The sequence below is a fragment of the Ricinus communis genome, chromosome 8 (genome assembly GCF_019578655.1).
Source record: "Ricinus communis isolate WT05 ecotype wild-type chromosome 8, ASM1957865v1, whole genome shotgun sequence".
Classification (NCBI taxonomy): Eukaryota; Viridiplantae; Streptophyta; class Magnoliopsida; order Malpighiales; family Euphorbiaceae; genus Ricinus; species Ricinus communis.
The window spans coordinates 11,607,507-11,625,795 of NC_063263.1; the positions used below are offsets into that span (position 1 = coordinate 11,607,507).

Consider the following 18,289-nt stretch of genomic DNA (forward strand, 5'->3'; position numbering starts at 1 on the left):
AGAAACAAAAGTGGCATCCATAATGGTGGAGGAGCAACAGCAAACAGATAGAAAATGGAGAACGATCAACTAAGAAGGAGAAACGAGGAGCTAGAAAAAGCACTGAGAGAAAGCAAAGAGAGAGAGGCAATTACAAGACACGAGCTTCAGGGAGTGTTGCATAAACTGAGAATTGCGGAAGAGGCGGAGGAGATGCTCTGTTCGCAGCTGGGCGAGCTTGAAGCGGAAGCCGTCCATCAAGCCCGCGCTTATAACGCTCGTATCGTCTCTCTCATGGATCAGCTCTCTCTCTCTCAACAGCTTACCAGTTCATAGAAAAATATGTTTTCTTTTTCTTTTTGATCATATCGGGAAGTGGGGAAAATCAACTCGTTGAGGTTTCCCCTTTGTATTTGCGTTTCATTGTGATTACATAATTGTGATTAAAGCAGGTTCCTATTATCTCTATAAAATCATAATCGCACTTACTACTTTTAATCAGCTTTTCTTCTCCGAAGGCCTACTGGTCTCACTGCTCCTGCCTTGTGGCACCAGTACGTCGCTCTAGACCTGGTCACGGCGGGAGTTCAAAGTTCAAACCCGGTAAAGTCAAACCGGTTAACGGTTTCGGTTGCTCGAAACCGTAGAGTAAACCTTACTGCTGGAAAGGATGAACAGTCTAAAGCATGAACCAATTTAGCCCTACCATCCTGAATAAAGCAAAGCAACGCACGAGTTATGAATATGACTGTTGCTTTCCTTTTCTTTTTTTCTTTTTTTTTTTTCAATTGATAAATATTATTTTTTAACGATTAATCTTTATGTGCCATTTATAATTAGTAATTCTATTTAAAGTAATATTACTGTAGAAAAAACTCATAACATATTTAATTTTTAAAATAATTTTATATTTAAAGTTTAACTTTTGAGATTTCCATTATGGAATTAGAGTTGTATTCCAAGATTGGTAGAACCAGTTAAATCAATAAAATTGAAATTAATCAAATCGAATTAAATAAAAAAAAAATAGTAAGCACTTAAAAAATTGATGCTTAATTAAATAAAAAAACTAAAGTACCTAAACCGATAGTTTTAGAATGATTCCAGTCCGAGTTGAACCGGTATTACTAGTCTTCAAAAATGGTGGGGGATATTAAATAGCTTGGCGGCGTTGCGGCTGTGGTTGGGCTAACTGTGGCTTTTATTTTCCTGGTCGTTTCTTTATTGTTGACGATGAAGATGACCAAAAGTTTTTCTTTTCTTTTTTAATAATCACAACCGCCTTATACGACTCGATGAAATTAAAAGAAAAGAAAAACAAAAAAAATAAATTAATATTTACTATCAATTTATAATATTTTAGAAGTAACAATAACTATTTTTAAATATTTTTAATTTTTTAAAAAATTTATTAATATAATAAATGTTAAAATTATTTTAAAAATTTATTTATTAATTTTAATATTATATAAATCATTATTATCAATATAATTGATATAGCTATTTTTATAATTAGAAATTATTATATAATTAAAAATTAATTTATTAATAAATATAATATTTAAAGATAATTATTTTTTACAATTAGAATTATTATCTAATTTGAAAACTATTATCTAATTAGAAAACTAATTTATTATTAATATGTTATCTCTTAGAATTAGAAAGAGCGTTTAGTATAACTTATAAATTAATAAATTAATAAAAAAAATTTAAGGGAGCTGAGAGCTGTTCATTCTATAATCCTCATGTTGTAAACTCAAAGCAGAAGAATATCCTCAAGCTAAGACCATAAAGAGGCACCTCGCCATGGGAGGTCTTTCTGCTCTTTTGGACTTCGATAGCCGAGTTAGCCCTTTTAGATCATAGAAGAAACAGATCGTGCAACAATTAGTTCATTACCAATGGATTGAGAGGAGAGAAGGAAGAAATTTAGAAAGCCATATGAGAGAGTATGATGGTCCTAGATGAAATGGAAAACTTGCTTGATTTTATTCTCAATCGACCTCTCCTTATATAGAGAAGTGATAATACAAAACGACAGGGAAAGACAAGGTGGGAATCTTATCTTGATTTCCCACTTACAAAAGTGAAGACCCCTAATACACCTAATAATACAGGCTTCACATGCATCTTAAGACAAAAAGTCTTAATAATGCTGCTACTATACACATGTGGAAAATAATGCACCGAAAGATGAAATTGACATCTCATCTTTTTTATTGTATTATTATGGAAGAGAAAACTTGTCTTGATATCCAGCACACATAACCACTATCTTTTGAATTATTGAGTAGAGTGCTTGTCTTGATGTCCAGCACACATACCACGTATTTAGAAAATACTGTCATAGTGATCATCATCCATTGGCTGAGAATCTTGCATGATGGCATCCTTCTATTCATTGGTCAGGCTTGGATCATCCAGTGGGGTCGGAAGTATGGGAAAGTTGAAATGTCCAATGGGGTATTCAGACCACAGATGTCCATTGAAAGTGCAGACTAATGGTGTAGAGACATCAGTCGTTCCTAATTCATTTCTTAGTTAGAGGGCCTGCTTCAGATCTTTTGTGATTGGTGGAGGAGCAAGATGCAAAGGTACATCAAGTGTTCTCCAATAATGGCAGATATTTTGAGTTGCATAAGTGTCTTCCGAGAACTGAAGGTAAGGCCTGTGGAAGATGAAAATGGCATGGCATTCTGAAGCTCTGGGATTATTGTCTGTAAATAATATGTTCTCATGCATAAGCTTAAGGAGTTCCTTTGTCCATTGGTACGGAGTTTTGAACCAAGTGAGGTATCTCCATGGATATGACCCCGAATTTGTTTCATTATTGAAGAAATGTAAGAGATCCATGATGGGAATTTCAATAGCATGATGACAAACTGTAGAGAGACACCATAAGAACCATAATTCACTTTCAATCTGCGGATAGGTAGGAGACAGGTGATAAATCAGACACCAAGGGTAATCTGGGAAAAAGAAGTTGGGTTGGATGGATAGTGAGAAAGTTTGTTGAAAGGTTGCCAAATAATGGAACATCATATTTCTGGCAAAATCAGTGACCTATTTGGTTGTGAGGTTGGTGGGAAGATCTGGTGGTGAGGGAGGTTGCAGAGTGGTTTTTGAAGATGAAGAAGCCATAAAGATTATAGGAAGATTTACTGTCGAGGTGAGGAGGACTATAGGTTGATTTTGTGGTTTTGAAAGTTTGGATAAGAAATCTGGAATTAGATTTCTCGTCCCTTTTATATGCTGAACTTCAAAATCATACCTGCTGAACCATGATTTTAACCGCAATAATTGAGGTTCTGGTAAGGCTTTCTGGTTGGATTCAAGGATTTTTGGAAAAGAAGAATTATCCATCCGAACCAGGAAGTGTTGTCCAATCAAAAAGAATTCGAATTTCTTTATCCCATATTTGACTGCCAAAATCTCCTTGTAGATTGTGTGGTAATGTCTTTCTGAGGAAGAAAACTGTCCAGATGCATAACCACAAAGTTGTTCTTTTCCATTGAGGTTTTCAAGGAGGATGCCCCCCCATGCATAATCAGACGCATCTGTCTCGAGAATGAGCTTTCCTGTGGACCGGATAGTAAGAGGTGGAGAATTGTGAGCCAACTCTTTTAGTTTCCGAACAGTTGTAGTCTGCTTTGTTCCCCAAGGAGGAGGGTCCTTCTTGAGCATCTTTGAGAGATGGCACGTGTAACTGGACAGGTGTGGTATGGCTTCTCTGACATAATTCAGAATCCCAAGGAACTGTTGAATTTGTTTTACTGAGAGATTTTCTTCTGGAAAGTGATCAAGTTCCTTTGTCAGATGGGGACCATACTTGTATTGGTCATTTTTGAATTGCATGCCAAGGAATTCTATCTCTTGTCGGCCAATAAGACTCTTCTTTTCTGACAGCATGATGCCATATTTTTGAATAATGGCGAGGAATTATTTTAGGAGTTGATGATGTTCCTCAACTGTTTTTGAGAATAGGAGAATGTCATCGATGTAGATCAAAGAGGAGTAAAGGATAGGCCCAAAGATCTCAATTATGGTCTTTTAAAATTTTGAAGGGGCCGTTTTGAGCCCAAAAGGCATGACTGTCCATTAATACTGGGCATTAGGGATACAAAAGGCTGTTTTGTATCTCTCTGAGGGCTGGATACCCGGCTGCCAAAAGCCCGCTTTCAGGTCAAATTTGGAATAGAATTGGGCCTTCTGGATATGGACCTTGAGGTTTGAGATTCGAGGGAGAGGGAATTTGTTGTCTTATAATAAATGGTTTAGGGGCTTATAGTCTATGACAAGTCTCTTTTTCCCTCGTATCTTTTCAGACCGTTTCTCCACATAAAAGGCTTGACAAGCCCATTGTGAGGTTGTGGGCTCAATGAGACCTTACTGTAACAGGGTTAGGCATTCTGATCTGGCAAGGGCTAGATTTGTAGGAGACATTCCCAAATGTGTGGCCTTTGTGGGGTTGATATCCTCATTAAGCTTGAAAGGGAGTCTGATATAGAACTGGGGATTTTTCCATAGTAGAAGAGGGTGTTGGAAGTATGAATGAGATTCTGGACAAAAGAGAAGGAATTTTTCTGTGTATTGCAAGAATGGTGGACCGGTATCTGCTATAGTGAACAGATTTGAGGTCTCTGTGTATGGCCGAAATTGTCTTTTAAATTTTATGCCAGTAGGAAGAATCTGGAGCTTCTGAGCTTGATGATAAACATCAAACCCTATTAGGATGTCCTTGCTTGGAAGATCCGAACCAATGATATGCGTCCATACTACGCAATCAGGAAAAAACTGTATCCTGATTTTCTGTTTTGTGATTAGAGTAGTTTTGAAGGTTTGACCATTGGCTGCCCTGAAAAACTGATCATGGGGCTTCCAGTATTCAGATGGAAGGACCTCCGGATTCATCATGCTTCTTTGAGCTCCAGTGTCAAAGAAAGCTATAACTGGAACAGGTTTTTCATATTTTGAGGGTAGAATTTGTATAGGAACATAGGGTACTTGAGGGATTTTGTTTACAGGGTGAGAGAATTCAGGAGTAGCGAACTGAGCTAACTGAGGGAGTGGATGTGGAGAGAACGGGTACTGCATTACATCTCTCAGAATGTCTTCTTCTTTTTCCTCTCTCAAAGAGAGACTGATCATCAAGATTGGGATCTCGCTATCATCCAAGTCTGAAGAGGACCCTTCTGAGGATTCCGTGGAATCTGAATATTCCGCCTCAATCCCAAAAAGACTTTCTGGAGTAAGATTATCCTGTTCTAAGATGAGAGATTCTATATCCTCTTCAAATGAGTCTGGAATGGACATAGACATACTGACTTGTTGAATCATTTTTGCTGATTTTTCCGGATTCTGGGGACAGTTCTTAGCATAGTGTCCCTTTTTTCTGCAGATGTAACATCTATCAGATTTGTGACCTTGATTCCGCTTCTTCCAGAAATATCTGAACCCTTTTGAGCGCGTCTTTCTTTATCTGAACTCCTTATTCCTGCGCGGGTATTTTTGGAAATGATACCCAGTCTTCTTCTTATGATTGGAACATACGCAGGTTGAGGCCTTGCACTTGATCTTGAGATGATTTTTATTACAGGCTTTTAAACTATTAAATCTCATTGAGATAGCCTTCTGAACAAATCCTGTTGGTCACAGAGTCTCTTGATGGAAGAGAGAGTGAATTGCCAAATTTCTCCAAGAGTGATGGAGGTGACCGGTTTCTTTGTTGCAGCAATCATGTTATTGACCTCTAGTTGTATTTCATCTAGTAATGAGGCGATGAAAGTATACTTCAGTGTATCATCACCATCATGTCCTCCGATGACATAATAAAGTTTAGACATAGCAGAATAATATCTTTCCAGATCCTTCATTTTTAACGAACAACATTTTCGATCAAAGAATTCTTGTTTTTGTTGTCGTATGACAAGATCATAACTTCCAAGGAACTGGTTATAGAGGATCAGAATCACGATGGAGTTGGCAGTGTCACAAATTGAAGCCTGGTATACTCAGGCTGTGACTGAAACCAATCTCTCAAACTTCCTGTGAACCTTGTGACGAATTCGGCAAGAACCTTTTTTAGTGTGGCCCCTTCAAGGGTCATTTGGAGATCGATCCATGCCAAGAATTCAGAAAGCTTGTCCCCTTCCATTTTGATGGAGGCATGTCATCAAAGGAGAACCAAGGTCCCGTACCAGTTGTCGATTTTGACCTTGGGTATAGAGCTCCAGTAGGGGCAAAGAATGACTATGCATCCTCATCTTCAGGTTCCACTACTTCTGGGCTGGGATCAGTAGTAAAGTATTCATCAGAATTTCAGTGATATCTGCCATTTCTGAGGTGTTTGAGGAGAAATCAGAATCATAGGGACTGATGAGAGATTGTTCTGGTAATTTTTCTTTAGAGGCTAAAGAAGGAGAGATTTTCTTTTGCTGGGTTCTTGAGTCTCTTGGGTAAAGATAAGAGAAAATGCCAAAGGGCTGGTAGAGAGTTTCTTGTTGTTGTTCTGGCTGTGGGAGAAAATGAAATGAAGAATAGTATGAGGGAGCAATAGCAGAAGATGTAGAAGCTGCTGATGTAAAAGATGGGATCGTAGCAAACTGATCTCTTCGAAGATCATGTTCAATCTTGTCAATTTGCCTTTTTAGCCTGGTAATTTCCTTTTCCTTATGGATGAAGGCTGGAATGATTGGCTGAGGAACTCGAAGCTCTTTGTCCAAAGCTTGATATTTGGCAGTGAGTGTTGAATAGAGTTGGAGTACTTCCTGAGAGAATGTATCCAACTTGTGGTCCAGTTTATGAGCCAGATGTAGAGCTTGATCCAGTTTTCCATCTATTTTCTTTAGATAGGAATTCTGGACAATGGAATTTGAAGTTTGCCAGTTCAGAACCTCTTCTGGTGGTGTGAGGGGCTCTATGGATCCGGAGGGAGTAATCCTTGAGGGAAGGATTTCCGATCTCTTATTCTCAGTCTTCCCTAAAGGAGGGAAATCTTCTGGCTGAAACATATAACAACTTTGGATTGCATGGGGTGGTTGTGTTGCTGGTAGATCAGCCTAGATCTCCTTTCTGCAAGTTGCAGAAGGACTTTTTCCAAATTCAATTCCTAATTGGGCCAAAAGTTCTTTCATTTCATCAAAAGAGATGTCAAGAACAGTCTTTCCTTCTTTTGTAAGAAGGTCTAAGGCCTTGTTGAACATTGGGAGCGGTGCTTTGCTCTGCTTTTGTTTCTAGGGAATGCCCATCCAAGGACCGTCTGGATCCCGGTCATCCGGCCTTGGTTCCATGGCTGAGCATGGAGAGTCTGGAGTCATAACTCGTGGATTTTTGTTAGAATGCTAAAAACAAGGTTCAGCAAAATCGAGATTATCTTCACAGGTGTATCCTGGTTGGCACATTCCTGGGTCAACATCCCAGATGAAGTGTCCTTTTACTTTAGCAGCATAGATCTGATGTCCAGAGGACTGGAATGAATGAATAGGGATCTTCTCCCTTGGTTTAGATACAGGATGTATCATTGATGCCTGGAAGATAGATGGTGCAGAAGAAGATTCTCCTGTTTTTGTGAAGATCGTTTTTACTGTTCCGTTCTTTTGATTGACAAAAAGAGGGTCGGTGGCTTGAACAGGCTTAGCTTGGGATGCCTGAAGCTTTTCATAGTTGGTTACCCATTCAGTTGGGATCAACTTTTGCAGATCTTCTTTTTTCAGCTGCCTTGGAGCCTGGACAATTGTAGGAATCTGGCTAGAGTCAGCCATAATGAACAAAGCATCAGAGGAGGCTTGGAAGCCTGAGATTTGGAGGTTAAAGGCATGATCCTGTAATCTGTAGACTATCTGATGATGTAGGGTCGCAGAGAGAGCATCAATTACTTGATTTGCCCCCGTGATTTGGACTTATACTTTGAGTGCAGTTGATAGGTAGGGATCGTTGAGGGATAGATTGAAATTGGGAAAGAAAGTCAAAACAATACTGCCTGTGTTAAGTGTTGTGACTATCGTGCCAATTACTGCATGTTTGTACCTAAGATATCTGGTGTCCAGCAGCGACATACGGCTGTAACCGGCAAACCCATCCTTCCATGATAGGATAAGACTAGTCTGACAGCTCCGAGATGGAGATGTGTATAGTCTTGTTTCCTCCATTGTTCTATGAAGGATGTTGGGATCTCAAGGGTGACATACTGCTCCTGTGTAGTAGCAGTGAGAGAACATTGAGAAAGGGAAGAAGATTGTACATATTCTTTAACAGAAAGGGGTTGTTTGTGGATAATCTGATTGAGGGTCTTTCTGACAAAATTTTATTTTTTAAAGATATTATACGGGTTTATAATAGGTACAAGGGTGTTTTCAACTTGGACGTTCTCAGGTATATGAGAAATTTCTACAAGAGGGTCTATTTTGTTGGATACGGTTTTTTTTGCAAGAAGGGGAGAGTTGCAGGGTAGAAGTGTGAGTAGTAATTTCTGAAGACATAGTGGTTGGGTTTCTCTTCACTGTCACCATGGCTCTGATACCAAAGGGAGCCGAGAGCTGTTCATTCTATAATCCTCATGTTGTAAACTCAAGGCAGAAGAATGTCCTCAAGCTAAGACCATAAAGAGGCACCTCGCCATGGGAGATCTTTCTGCTCTTTTGGACTTCGATAATCGAGTTAGCCCTTTTAGATCATAGAAGAAACAGATCGTGCAACAATTAGTTCATTACCAATGGATCGAGAGGAGAGAAGGAAGAAATTTAGAAAGCCATACGAGAGAGTATGATAATTGTTATATTTTTACTATATAATTTGAATTCTTTAAAAAATATTGCATCTAGCTCCTAAAATATCATCTGTACCTTACGTTGGTTTAATATATTTGGTGCAGGTGATTTTTGCCCTTTGCTTACCATGTGCATGTGGATTAGTTTTATGTACTAGTTGCATTTATTGCATGTAATATGAAAATTTTTTGTTGGTAGTTCGTGTAACATGACAAATCATTTTGCCTTTTTTTCTTTTCTATTTTTTCATAATTAAATTATCAGTTTGCCTCCAGAACTTATACAGACAATAGACAATTAGTTTATATTTTAATTTTTTAGTCGATTTACTCAGTAATTTGACAAAAATAATCAATTCGATCCATTTAAAAGATTTAAAAATACCTTTTTATTGAATTATAATTAAAATTTTTAATTTTAATGTGATTTATTCTTATTATCTAATAGAAATAATTAAAATTTAGATTAAATAATATTATCAAGCTCGTATAACATTATATTTTTATTTAAATTGCCAAAATTTATTTGAAATATCTTTTTCAATTTTTTAAAATTTTTATATAACTTCTATAAATATTATAAATTATTGTAATTGAAAATTACTGATAAAAAACTTATCAAAAAAATTTTCAATATCTAAAATAATAAACAGAGTCATATATTACATAAAAATCATGACTTATATAAAAATATAAAATAATATTGTGATATTTTTATATATGTTAATTATGTTTGTAAATTTTTATTTTTAAAAAAGAATGTACAAGTAAAAGATATATATTAAGTATATATTTAAAATTGTATAGTATATGTTAGCATTTTGGTATCTAATTAGTATATATTTTACATATTTTAATATCTAATTTATATATATTTAATATATTTATAGTATCTAGTTAGTATATATTTAATAATATATATTTTTTTTGTATATCTAGCATTTAAATACAGAAAATTCCATTGTAGAAGCTTGGTGTAGGACTTAATTATTTCCCTGTCTGATATATCCAAATTGAGCTACAAAGAAAAGCCAAGTCTTGTGACAAGCCAGTTAAGGATTCAACTAATTAGTGCCGAGATTTTACATGAAAACCAACCAACCTGTATAACTAAAGAAAACTAACTCATAATGAGTAAGAAATAGAGATTTATTTTACTTTAAATCGTGAATATTATTTTATTAATTTATTTCAATTAACTGAGACTATCATCTATATTTAATCGATTTTAGTTGATTTTTTTTATAAAAAATTATTATAAATAAGCGTCAGAAAAAAAAGATACATGTTTTCATGCGTGCTTAGATAAGTGTATTTCCTTTCATTTACGTATGAACCTGAAATTGAGAGACATTCATACAATTTTTTATCATTTTTCACTCTATTAAAAGACCATATATATCAATTTTATTTGTCATCTATCTTCATTAAATTAAAAAAAGATTAAATTTTATTAAATAAGAATAATCATTGACTCAATCTATTTTTGATATCCATCAACTTCATCGTATTCATTCTTCTCATTTTATATCAAAGTTTCTTGTGCTAACTCATTTAATTTATCAAGTTATTGTTGATTTTTTTCTTTTACATTTTTACAAATAGTAGCAGTACCTGCTCTAAATAGAGAATTATTTATATATTTAGTATATGTTTGATATATGTTTAGTATTCATTCGGTAATATCAATTTGATTGCAAGGCAATCAATTTTGGAGCCGAGTATATAGATAATTAATATCTAAAACCATTATTTGGTATCCATTTCATATATTTTAGTATAAGTTTCATATATATTTAATATATAACTAGTATTTCAAATTATCTTTTAGTATCTATTTTGGATATTTGATATTAATTTCACATATTTTAGTATCTATTTAGTATATGTCTGTTATATAATCAGTATCTGAAATTGACGTTTAGAATTATATTTTAGAATATATTTTTATATTTTTACATTTATTTCATATATTTTAATACATAATATACCTCTTTTATATATATATATATATATAGTATATAAATATTAATTAAAATTATATTTTAGTATCTATTTCAGATTTTTGATATCAATTTCACATATTTTTATATTTATTATATATTTTTATTTCTATTTAATATATAATATACATATTTTATATATATATATACTTATAATTAGTTAGAAAATTTTATATCGTATTATTTTAGAATATTTGGTATATAATATTATTTGAAATATTTTTAATATTTATTTTAAATTTTTGATATTAATTTTATATATTTTAATATAAAATCATAGCTAATTTAAGATAATATTTTTATAGAAAATATAAATGTGTTAGTAATTATATTATGGGAACTTAGACCCTTTCAAATATAAATGTCTTAATATATGTCTCTTCACTGTGGTGGTTTTCTATTTTGTTAATAGGTGACTATGGTGAGCCTTTTAACCTTTTTTTTTTTTTTTTTTTTTGCAAATAACAAATTTCAATATATTTATGAATAAAAAATGATAAAAGAAATGTAAAGGCATGATAGGAGTAGTTTAAGTGCTGCCAAAAGCTGAACCATACAGTACATCTAGAGGGATTGGTTTTAGCAATATACACAAATTGGTACTTGTGCAAGCCTTACTTAGACCTCTTCCACGTGCTTAAAATGTCACGTGCAAGTTTCTCACCTTTTTTCCTAATGTGGGAAAAATATATAATAAAATCTCACGTGCAAGTCACGCTCCTTCGAATCTAACTAGCCATTCACACGCCGCCCGCCCCCTGATGACACTGCTTTGCTAAATCGTCATCCTTATAACCGAAACACCCCCAGCAGCTTGCTTCTAATAACAGAAATGCCACTGCTTTCGACACGCGTTGCTCAGGCGTCGTTTTACGGGTGTCCATTGAAGTTTGACCGTTTCAACTGAAAGTAGACAAGTAAGCACGCAGCTTTGCTACATGGAGTCCCCACTCGATTACGTGGCAATTTCTTAAAAAGTCTAAGTGGGTCCCACACCGAACCCTTTAAAAGCACCTCCTTAAGGGACCTAACCGCCAAAAACAAAACATACATACACAACACTCTTATCTGTGCCATCACTCACTCTCTCTGGTAAGTAAGAGAGTCTTTATTAATGTTAATCTGATTGTTATTTTCTTTTCTTCTCTTTTTTTCTTTTTCTGATTTTTGATAGTTTCGAAAAATTTAAAGTATTGACTTTGATATGGTTACATGTTCTTCTTATTGATATGGTTCCTCTATGCATGTAGCTTTGATATGCAAATGATTGTTAATTTAGGGTTTTTTATTTATTTTTATTTTGGATTGGGTTGTTTTACATTATTAGTTTTTTGTGCTTAATTTTGTGTACTAATTTCTTTTTTCTTTAATCTTTTGTTTCTTACTTTCTTTCTTTTTTTTTCTTTGCTGTATCAATTTTTGCTACTGTGCTTTAAATTATTTTTTATGGGTTTTTTGGGGTTTTTTCAGTATGGGTTTATGGTCTTTAAATGTGCTGTTTGTGTTGTATTTTAATGGGATTTTCTTTCGTCTTAATAGTAGTAATTCTATTTGAGAAACATGCAACATGTATAAAGATTGATTGTAGGTATATGTGGTAAATTTATGCAACTATTTTCATGGCAGAATTGGATTACAATGACTATCTGCTTTATGTCAAGATTGCGTTCTAATTGATATTATTTCCTTTAATTGATTTAGTGAAAGTGCATTTTTTTAATTGATACAATTTTTAGGAGCGTTGGTGGTTCTTGTTTATGTTATTTGTTTTCTTTCTCCTAGCTTTCCATTGTTTATATCTTTCTTTCTTTCTTTATAGTGTGTGACTGTGTGCACACTTGTCTAAATTTCAGTTTTGTATATCCTTCTGGAAATGTATATATTTCAGTACACTTTTACTTCCCCGGAACTAGTTATGCCATGGCGAGTGAAAAGCCAAATCAAGGAGATAAATCACCAAAATCTACTTCCTCTCCACAAAGTAATGAAGAATTTGCGTCCTTGCATCCACTAAATAGAGCTGTTGATGATGATAATAGTTTTGATCATGCGGCATATCCAGTTCCTTACTTATCAATTGGGGGTATGTATGAAGTGCCTCAACCTTATGAACAGGATATGTCATACTTTCCTATCACTGAGAATGATATTGGCCCATTTAATGTCTCTGCTTATCCTGAAACTGGGTATGGTTACTTTTATGAGCCTGTCTCGGATTTGCAATCTTTGGTAGGGAATGTTAATGAATTTGGTCAACATGATGCTCCTGGGGCTCTGGCAGCTGAGAGAAATATTATAACCACAGGGACTGATATGGCTGGAGGCCTACAAATGCCGAGGACTGGTGAAGAAGCAAATGCTAATGATATTTGTACACCTTGGTTAATAGGAAATCAAGGCACCTATGCAGGTAGTCCACATTTATCAAGCCATAGCCCAAGCACTAGAAGCTCGCAACTGTGCAGACCTGGTGGAGAAGCAAATGGTAGTAATATATCTAGGCAATCGCTAATGAGGAACCAATTTTTCCATTCAGGTACATTACCAGTATCAGACTATAGCCTAAGTGGTGGAGAACTGCGAATGAATAATAATGTTATGAGAGATGCAGCTCAATCTAATCATCCTGAAGCACTTGATGGGAAAACTCTGACTCTTGGGATTGGATGTAATGTGGAGACAAGATCTGAACACAAGGTCTCCAGTAAAGATAGCAACCAGAGCACTAAAAGGATTGTCCTTCCCACAGTAAATACTTCCTCTGGTCAAAATATTGCTAGAAGTTTTATGAATTCTAGTTCCAACATGGCCAGTGGTTTTTCTAGTTTCCAAAATTTTACGGGTGGGTTTTCAAGATTAGCGCTGAATGAGAGTCTATACCAGACACAGAATCCTGATGCATTTTCTAGTCTAGGGCAGAATGCAGGCGGGGTTTCTTATCCTGCAAGGAATCTCAATAGATTATCTAGTCTAGGGCAGAATGCAGGTGGGGTTTATCATGATGTAAAGAACGCTAATAAATTTTCTAGTCTGGTACAGAATTCTGGAGGGTTCTTAAGTCTGACGCAGAATGTGGATGGATTTTCTCATCAAGCACAGAATATAGATAGGTCTTCTGGTGTAGTGCAGAATGTAGATGGGTTCTCTAAACCATCTATAAATGAGACAGGTCGAATCCTGTCGCTACAAGTAGATGAACAAAATCTTCATATTCCAAGCAGGGGAAACTCAGGACTTGGAGAGAAAAGGGTTGAAAGATTTGTTGATGTAGATAATAATGCAAGCTCTCAAGGCTTTCCAACCAATTCATCAATACCACATATTAGCAATGAAGTTGGTAATACACCATGGTTTATAGCAACAGGGATGCCATCATCATCTCAGGATCCTCACATTGGAGCAGTCAGGAACTTTTCTCCCATTATTGGGGTCACAAGGAATAGGGCCGGGCAGGATCAGTCAGGTAACTCTATGTTTAATCCATGGCAAGTGCATTCTCATCTAAAAATTCTCATCGGCAACTACCCAGGTGCATTAAATTTTCCTGTAGTTGGACCACCTTTTGTTCTAACCCATCACCGTGTCATTAAGTTAATGATGAACTTGACTGACTGTTTTAGTTGTAAAATATGCATGAGCCATTTGTAGTCTTGGAATGAAATGAATCCACTAAATACCTAATTAATGCTAGCTTTTTAATTGTAAATGCTAATGTTTTAGATGTAGCTGTTCAATAGATCATACATACAAATAGTATATGTATGCTATATGTGTATGGTTTGATTTGTCAGGTGTCTAATTAGGCTTTAACCTTTACAGCAGCAGGAAGCCCTTCCTCATCCCAAAAGAATTGTCATTCCAGTATGAATTGGACCTGGGGCCTTCTAGTTGAATTCCCTAGTTTCAACCATTGGAATGTCTCCTCAGGGACCTAGCAAAAATACTTGGAAATAGCAGAGAGAAAAAAGATGGCTATCCAGTCAAGCTTTAATTTCTTTGTTAATCAGGGTTTTTCTTCTTTTTTCTTTTTAAGTATTTCTATTTGATGGATATTGACGTGCGGAAGAAAGAATGTGCTTCACTGTTGGTGAAGATTCAACATGTATCTGTCCACGAGTGCTCATTTAGATTTTGAGAAGTTATTGGTGCTTGTCCCTTTGTTCTTGTGCATGTAAAGGGTATTTGAGTTATTGCTCCAGCATTGATTGGTGTTCGTTGGATGGGAGAGAGAAAATTCTATGCTTTGATATCTATTAATGTTCTTGTTGTGTAAATCATGTCAAAACTTTCTTTAGCAGGTCATCATGTTAGTAAGGTGTCTGCTGCTCAAGCTGCTGAATGTGGTACACTTTGCAAGAATGGAGTTCAGCCTGATAGTAATGGTATGCTTCATATGTTTCACCAGCATCACATGTTTGGCTTGTGCGTCTGTATCAGAAAGACCATGATTCAAGTTCCTTCTGGAATCTACTAATTAATTGGTTTTGCAGAGCTGCAATTGACATCCCAACTTCACAATGTTTGTATGGACTTTAGTTGGAATCTCAAGCATCATAGCTGAAATGTAGACTGGTAGCCAGGCTCTATAACCAAGACAGCAGATATTCTGTTTAATACTAACTCAAATCCGCACTAAACTGAAATGCTTTCATTCATAAATAAATGTGTGGAAAATGATGATAAAGTAGTCTCTGAATGATATTTGTGCTACTTGATTTTACATTCTTAATATATGGAATTCATATCTGCAAATTCAATAATGTAGACTTTGGTTGCCAAGTTTCAGTGTCTGCTCTGACTAGTAATATGATTTCTTTTAATGTTTGCTTGCAGGTAATCACCATCTATCTCAAGCCTTGGTTTCTGTTAATCCTTCTAAAAGTTTATTAGGACCTCCTCATACTACTGGTACATATAACACCGTTATTGCATCTATATTGAAGTGTTATTGCATGTTTCTGTCTAATAACTAGTGTTAATTTTACCACACTAAAGACATTCCAGCAGTAAATGTTCCTGCTCAATATTCTAGCATTTCTCCTGAACCATGTCGTAAGAGGGCTGCAAGCGCATCTCCTTCTGATGTTACCAAAGCTCCGCGGACGAAAACGAGAGTAACTAAACCTCGCAGTCATCTGTCTACTGCAGCTTTGGCCCAAACTGGTGTGCCTGATGCACCTCTAGCTCCAGTTAATTCCTTAAGCCCACGCATACCTCACACTATTCGCTGTCGCCCACCTCTATCCTACACTTCTTCCCATCTCCCATCCTTGGCCAGAACTTCTCCTCTGCGGTATGTAAAGCACCAAGGTATTCTCAAGGCTTCTTTGATCAAATTTTGTACGATGGTGATTTCCGATGTTACAATTTATTTATGGAAGTGACTTACTAGACATGGCTTTGAAGTGCTTTTTTGTGATGATTACAATGTCCTCTCTCCAAAATATTTTTCTTTCCTTGTTAAATTTAAACTATTTGTTTAAACTTTGGAGTGTTTATTTTATATTATTCCCTTCTTTGCTGTAATAGATCTGTTGCTTGAGATTATGAGATGTGATATATGCTTTCTATAGTGTCACTTTCATTCTTCAGAAGTGCATCTTGGTATACATGCCTTGTATAAATATAGCATTTGGAGTTCAATCTGACTGATGCATGTTTTAGTGGGGAACCCGCTGAAGGGACCGCTTGGCCACTAGCAAAAGTGTTGCTGTGCCAGTTGTCAGTCTATTGATTAACTGAAAGCATGTCAATTGGCTGGGCCAGCTTCTGAAACATGAGACTGCTTGCTTAGAATCAACATTGCTCAGAATTGCCATTTCTTTTTTTCATTAAATCAGATTTTATTTGTTGATGATGTTTATTTATCAATTATCATTGGTGATATAACAACTTTGTAGTTTTAAAATTTTTGGGAATAGAAATTTTGATCGTATACTTCTCATTGCAGCCAAGGATGAAAAAACACTTGTACCAAGTGGAAATAAGTGTTACATATGCAACAGGGATCTCTCCTTCACACCAGAAGGCCCCATCGACCAGCCAAAGCAACCAATACCTGTTGCTGTCTTGCCATGTGGTCACCACTTTCATGATTCTTGCTTGCAGCGCATCACTCCTGAAGATCAAGCTCAAGATCCTCCATGCATCCCTTGTGCTATAGGTGACAAGAACTAGCTGCTGTCTTCATGATTATTCAAATTCTTTGCTTTTTTTGACTTCTTGATGGCCTTAGTCAGGATATAATGGGGAAAATGAGAAGTTTATAGAAGAGTGGTTAAGGCAAACACAGCTAATACTCAAGTAACTGTATATAGCAGATGATGGGTATAAATAGGATTAGTAGGTCATCTCATGTAGTAGATATGCCATTCTAAGGTGTATATAGGGGTCCATACAATACCATTAAGATGATATATCTCTTCTCAATTGAATATTTAATCCTTCAACTGCTAAAGGCTGGTATGTCGAAGACTTGCTTATTAATTTCTCTCTTTCGACTTTTTTCTTTTGTTGATTTATATAGGAGGGAAGGGAATTCGAAATTGAGTTTTTGCCCATCTAATACCATTAGGCTAAAGCTAAGCCTGTAGATGCTTTTGCATATTAACTTGTGATTGAATTGAACTACTTTCTTTTTGGTGCTTCTGCAAAATCTGCAGAAGCTGAACAAAATTTGGAAGAGAAATACTATCACAGAACAGTGTAGCAGCCCCCTACATTACATACAATATTACTTGCTGGAACTTTGAGGTGCTACCCACAAGTGTAAACAAGAAGGTGGTTTTGAGAATGATTATACAGATGAGCCCATTTATAAGGCTGACAAGTTTATTGGCATTATGAGGGCCTTGTCTCCCCTTACTTGATTACTTTCATTTTCCATGTGGGACTGAACAGGCTTTTCCCCAACAAATTTTGGGCCATTATTATTTTTCTTTTCACTCTTTGCCAAATAGATAAGGAAGTGGATTGACAATTTCTTATTTGTTGGTTTTTTTTTTTTTTTTTTCCAAAAAATACAGGTAAAATCATTTAGAAAGGGCGGTTCTCCACAAATCATTTAGCCTTAAAAATATGATATTTACAAACTCACTTTTGTTATTAGAAACATATGATTTGTCACATTTAATTTTACATTTGATAAGAAAAATGTGTGTTTAATCATAATATAGTGATCATATACAACCATGTTAACACTTTTTGTATTATTGGAATATTGGAAATTTAAGTATTAATCACATGGGTTGGAGTTATTGAATAGAAATAATTTTCCTAGTTGGCCCCCTTCCCCCCACCTTATATTAGTGCTAAATTCTAAATCAAAATGATTAATATTAAACTAAATTACCTGCTCCATGCAAATAACATAGGACCACTAAAATCAAGTTAATTGTGCTAATATATTGTCTAAAAGCATGGCTTTAGTATGTTGTTGACTTTTGGTTTCACCCAATAATGGAGCCCATTAAGTATCCTATCAAAATCACTTTTTTGTCCTTTTTGTATTCCAAATATGAAATCTCTATCTAATTAATCA

At 35.4% G+C, this 18,289-nt stretch overlaps 1 protein-coding gene across 5 annotated transcripts; it reads left to right on the forward strand.

Annotated features, from left to right (window-relative positions):
• Window positions 1–11,765: 11,765 nt before the first annotated feature.
• LOC8280271 lies at window positions 11,766–17,206 on the forward strand. Of its 5 annotated transcripts, none has more exons than XM_015715459.2 (6): window positions 11,766–11,841; window positions 12,638–14,212; window positions 15,045–15,131; window positions 15,583–15,657; window positions 15,745–16,059; window positions 16,700–17,206. In XM_015715459.2, exons 2-6 carry the CDS (start codon window positions 12,670–12,672, stop codon window positions 16,924–16,926), a joined length of 2,247 nt encoding a protein of 748 aa, XP_015570945.2. In that variant the 5' UTR covers window positions 11,766–11,841; window positions 12,638–12,669; the 3' UTR covers window positions 16,927–17,206. The 5 variants fall into 5 exon arrangements, with proteins under 5 accessions (XP_015570945.2, XP_015570944.2, XP_048234182.1 ...); XM_015715458.2 differs by having other exon boundaries at window positions 11,767–11,841; window positions 12,603–14,212; XM_048378225.1 differs by lacking the exon at window positions 11,766–11,841 and having other exon boundaries at window positions 11,854–14,212; window positions 15,745–16,042; window positions 16,700–16,842.
• Window positions 17,207–18,289: the final 1,083 nt, after the last annotated feature.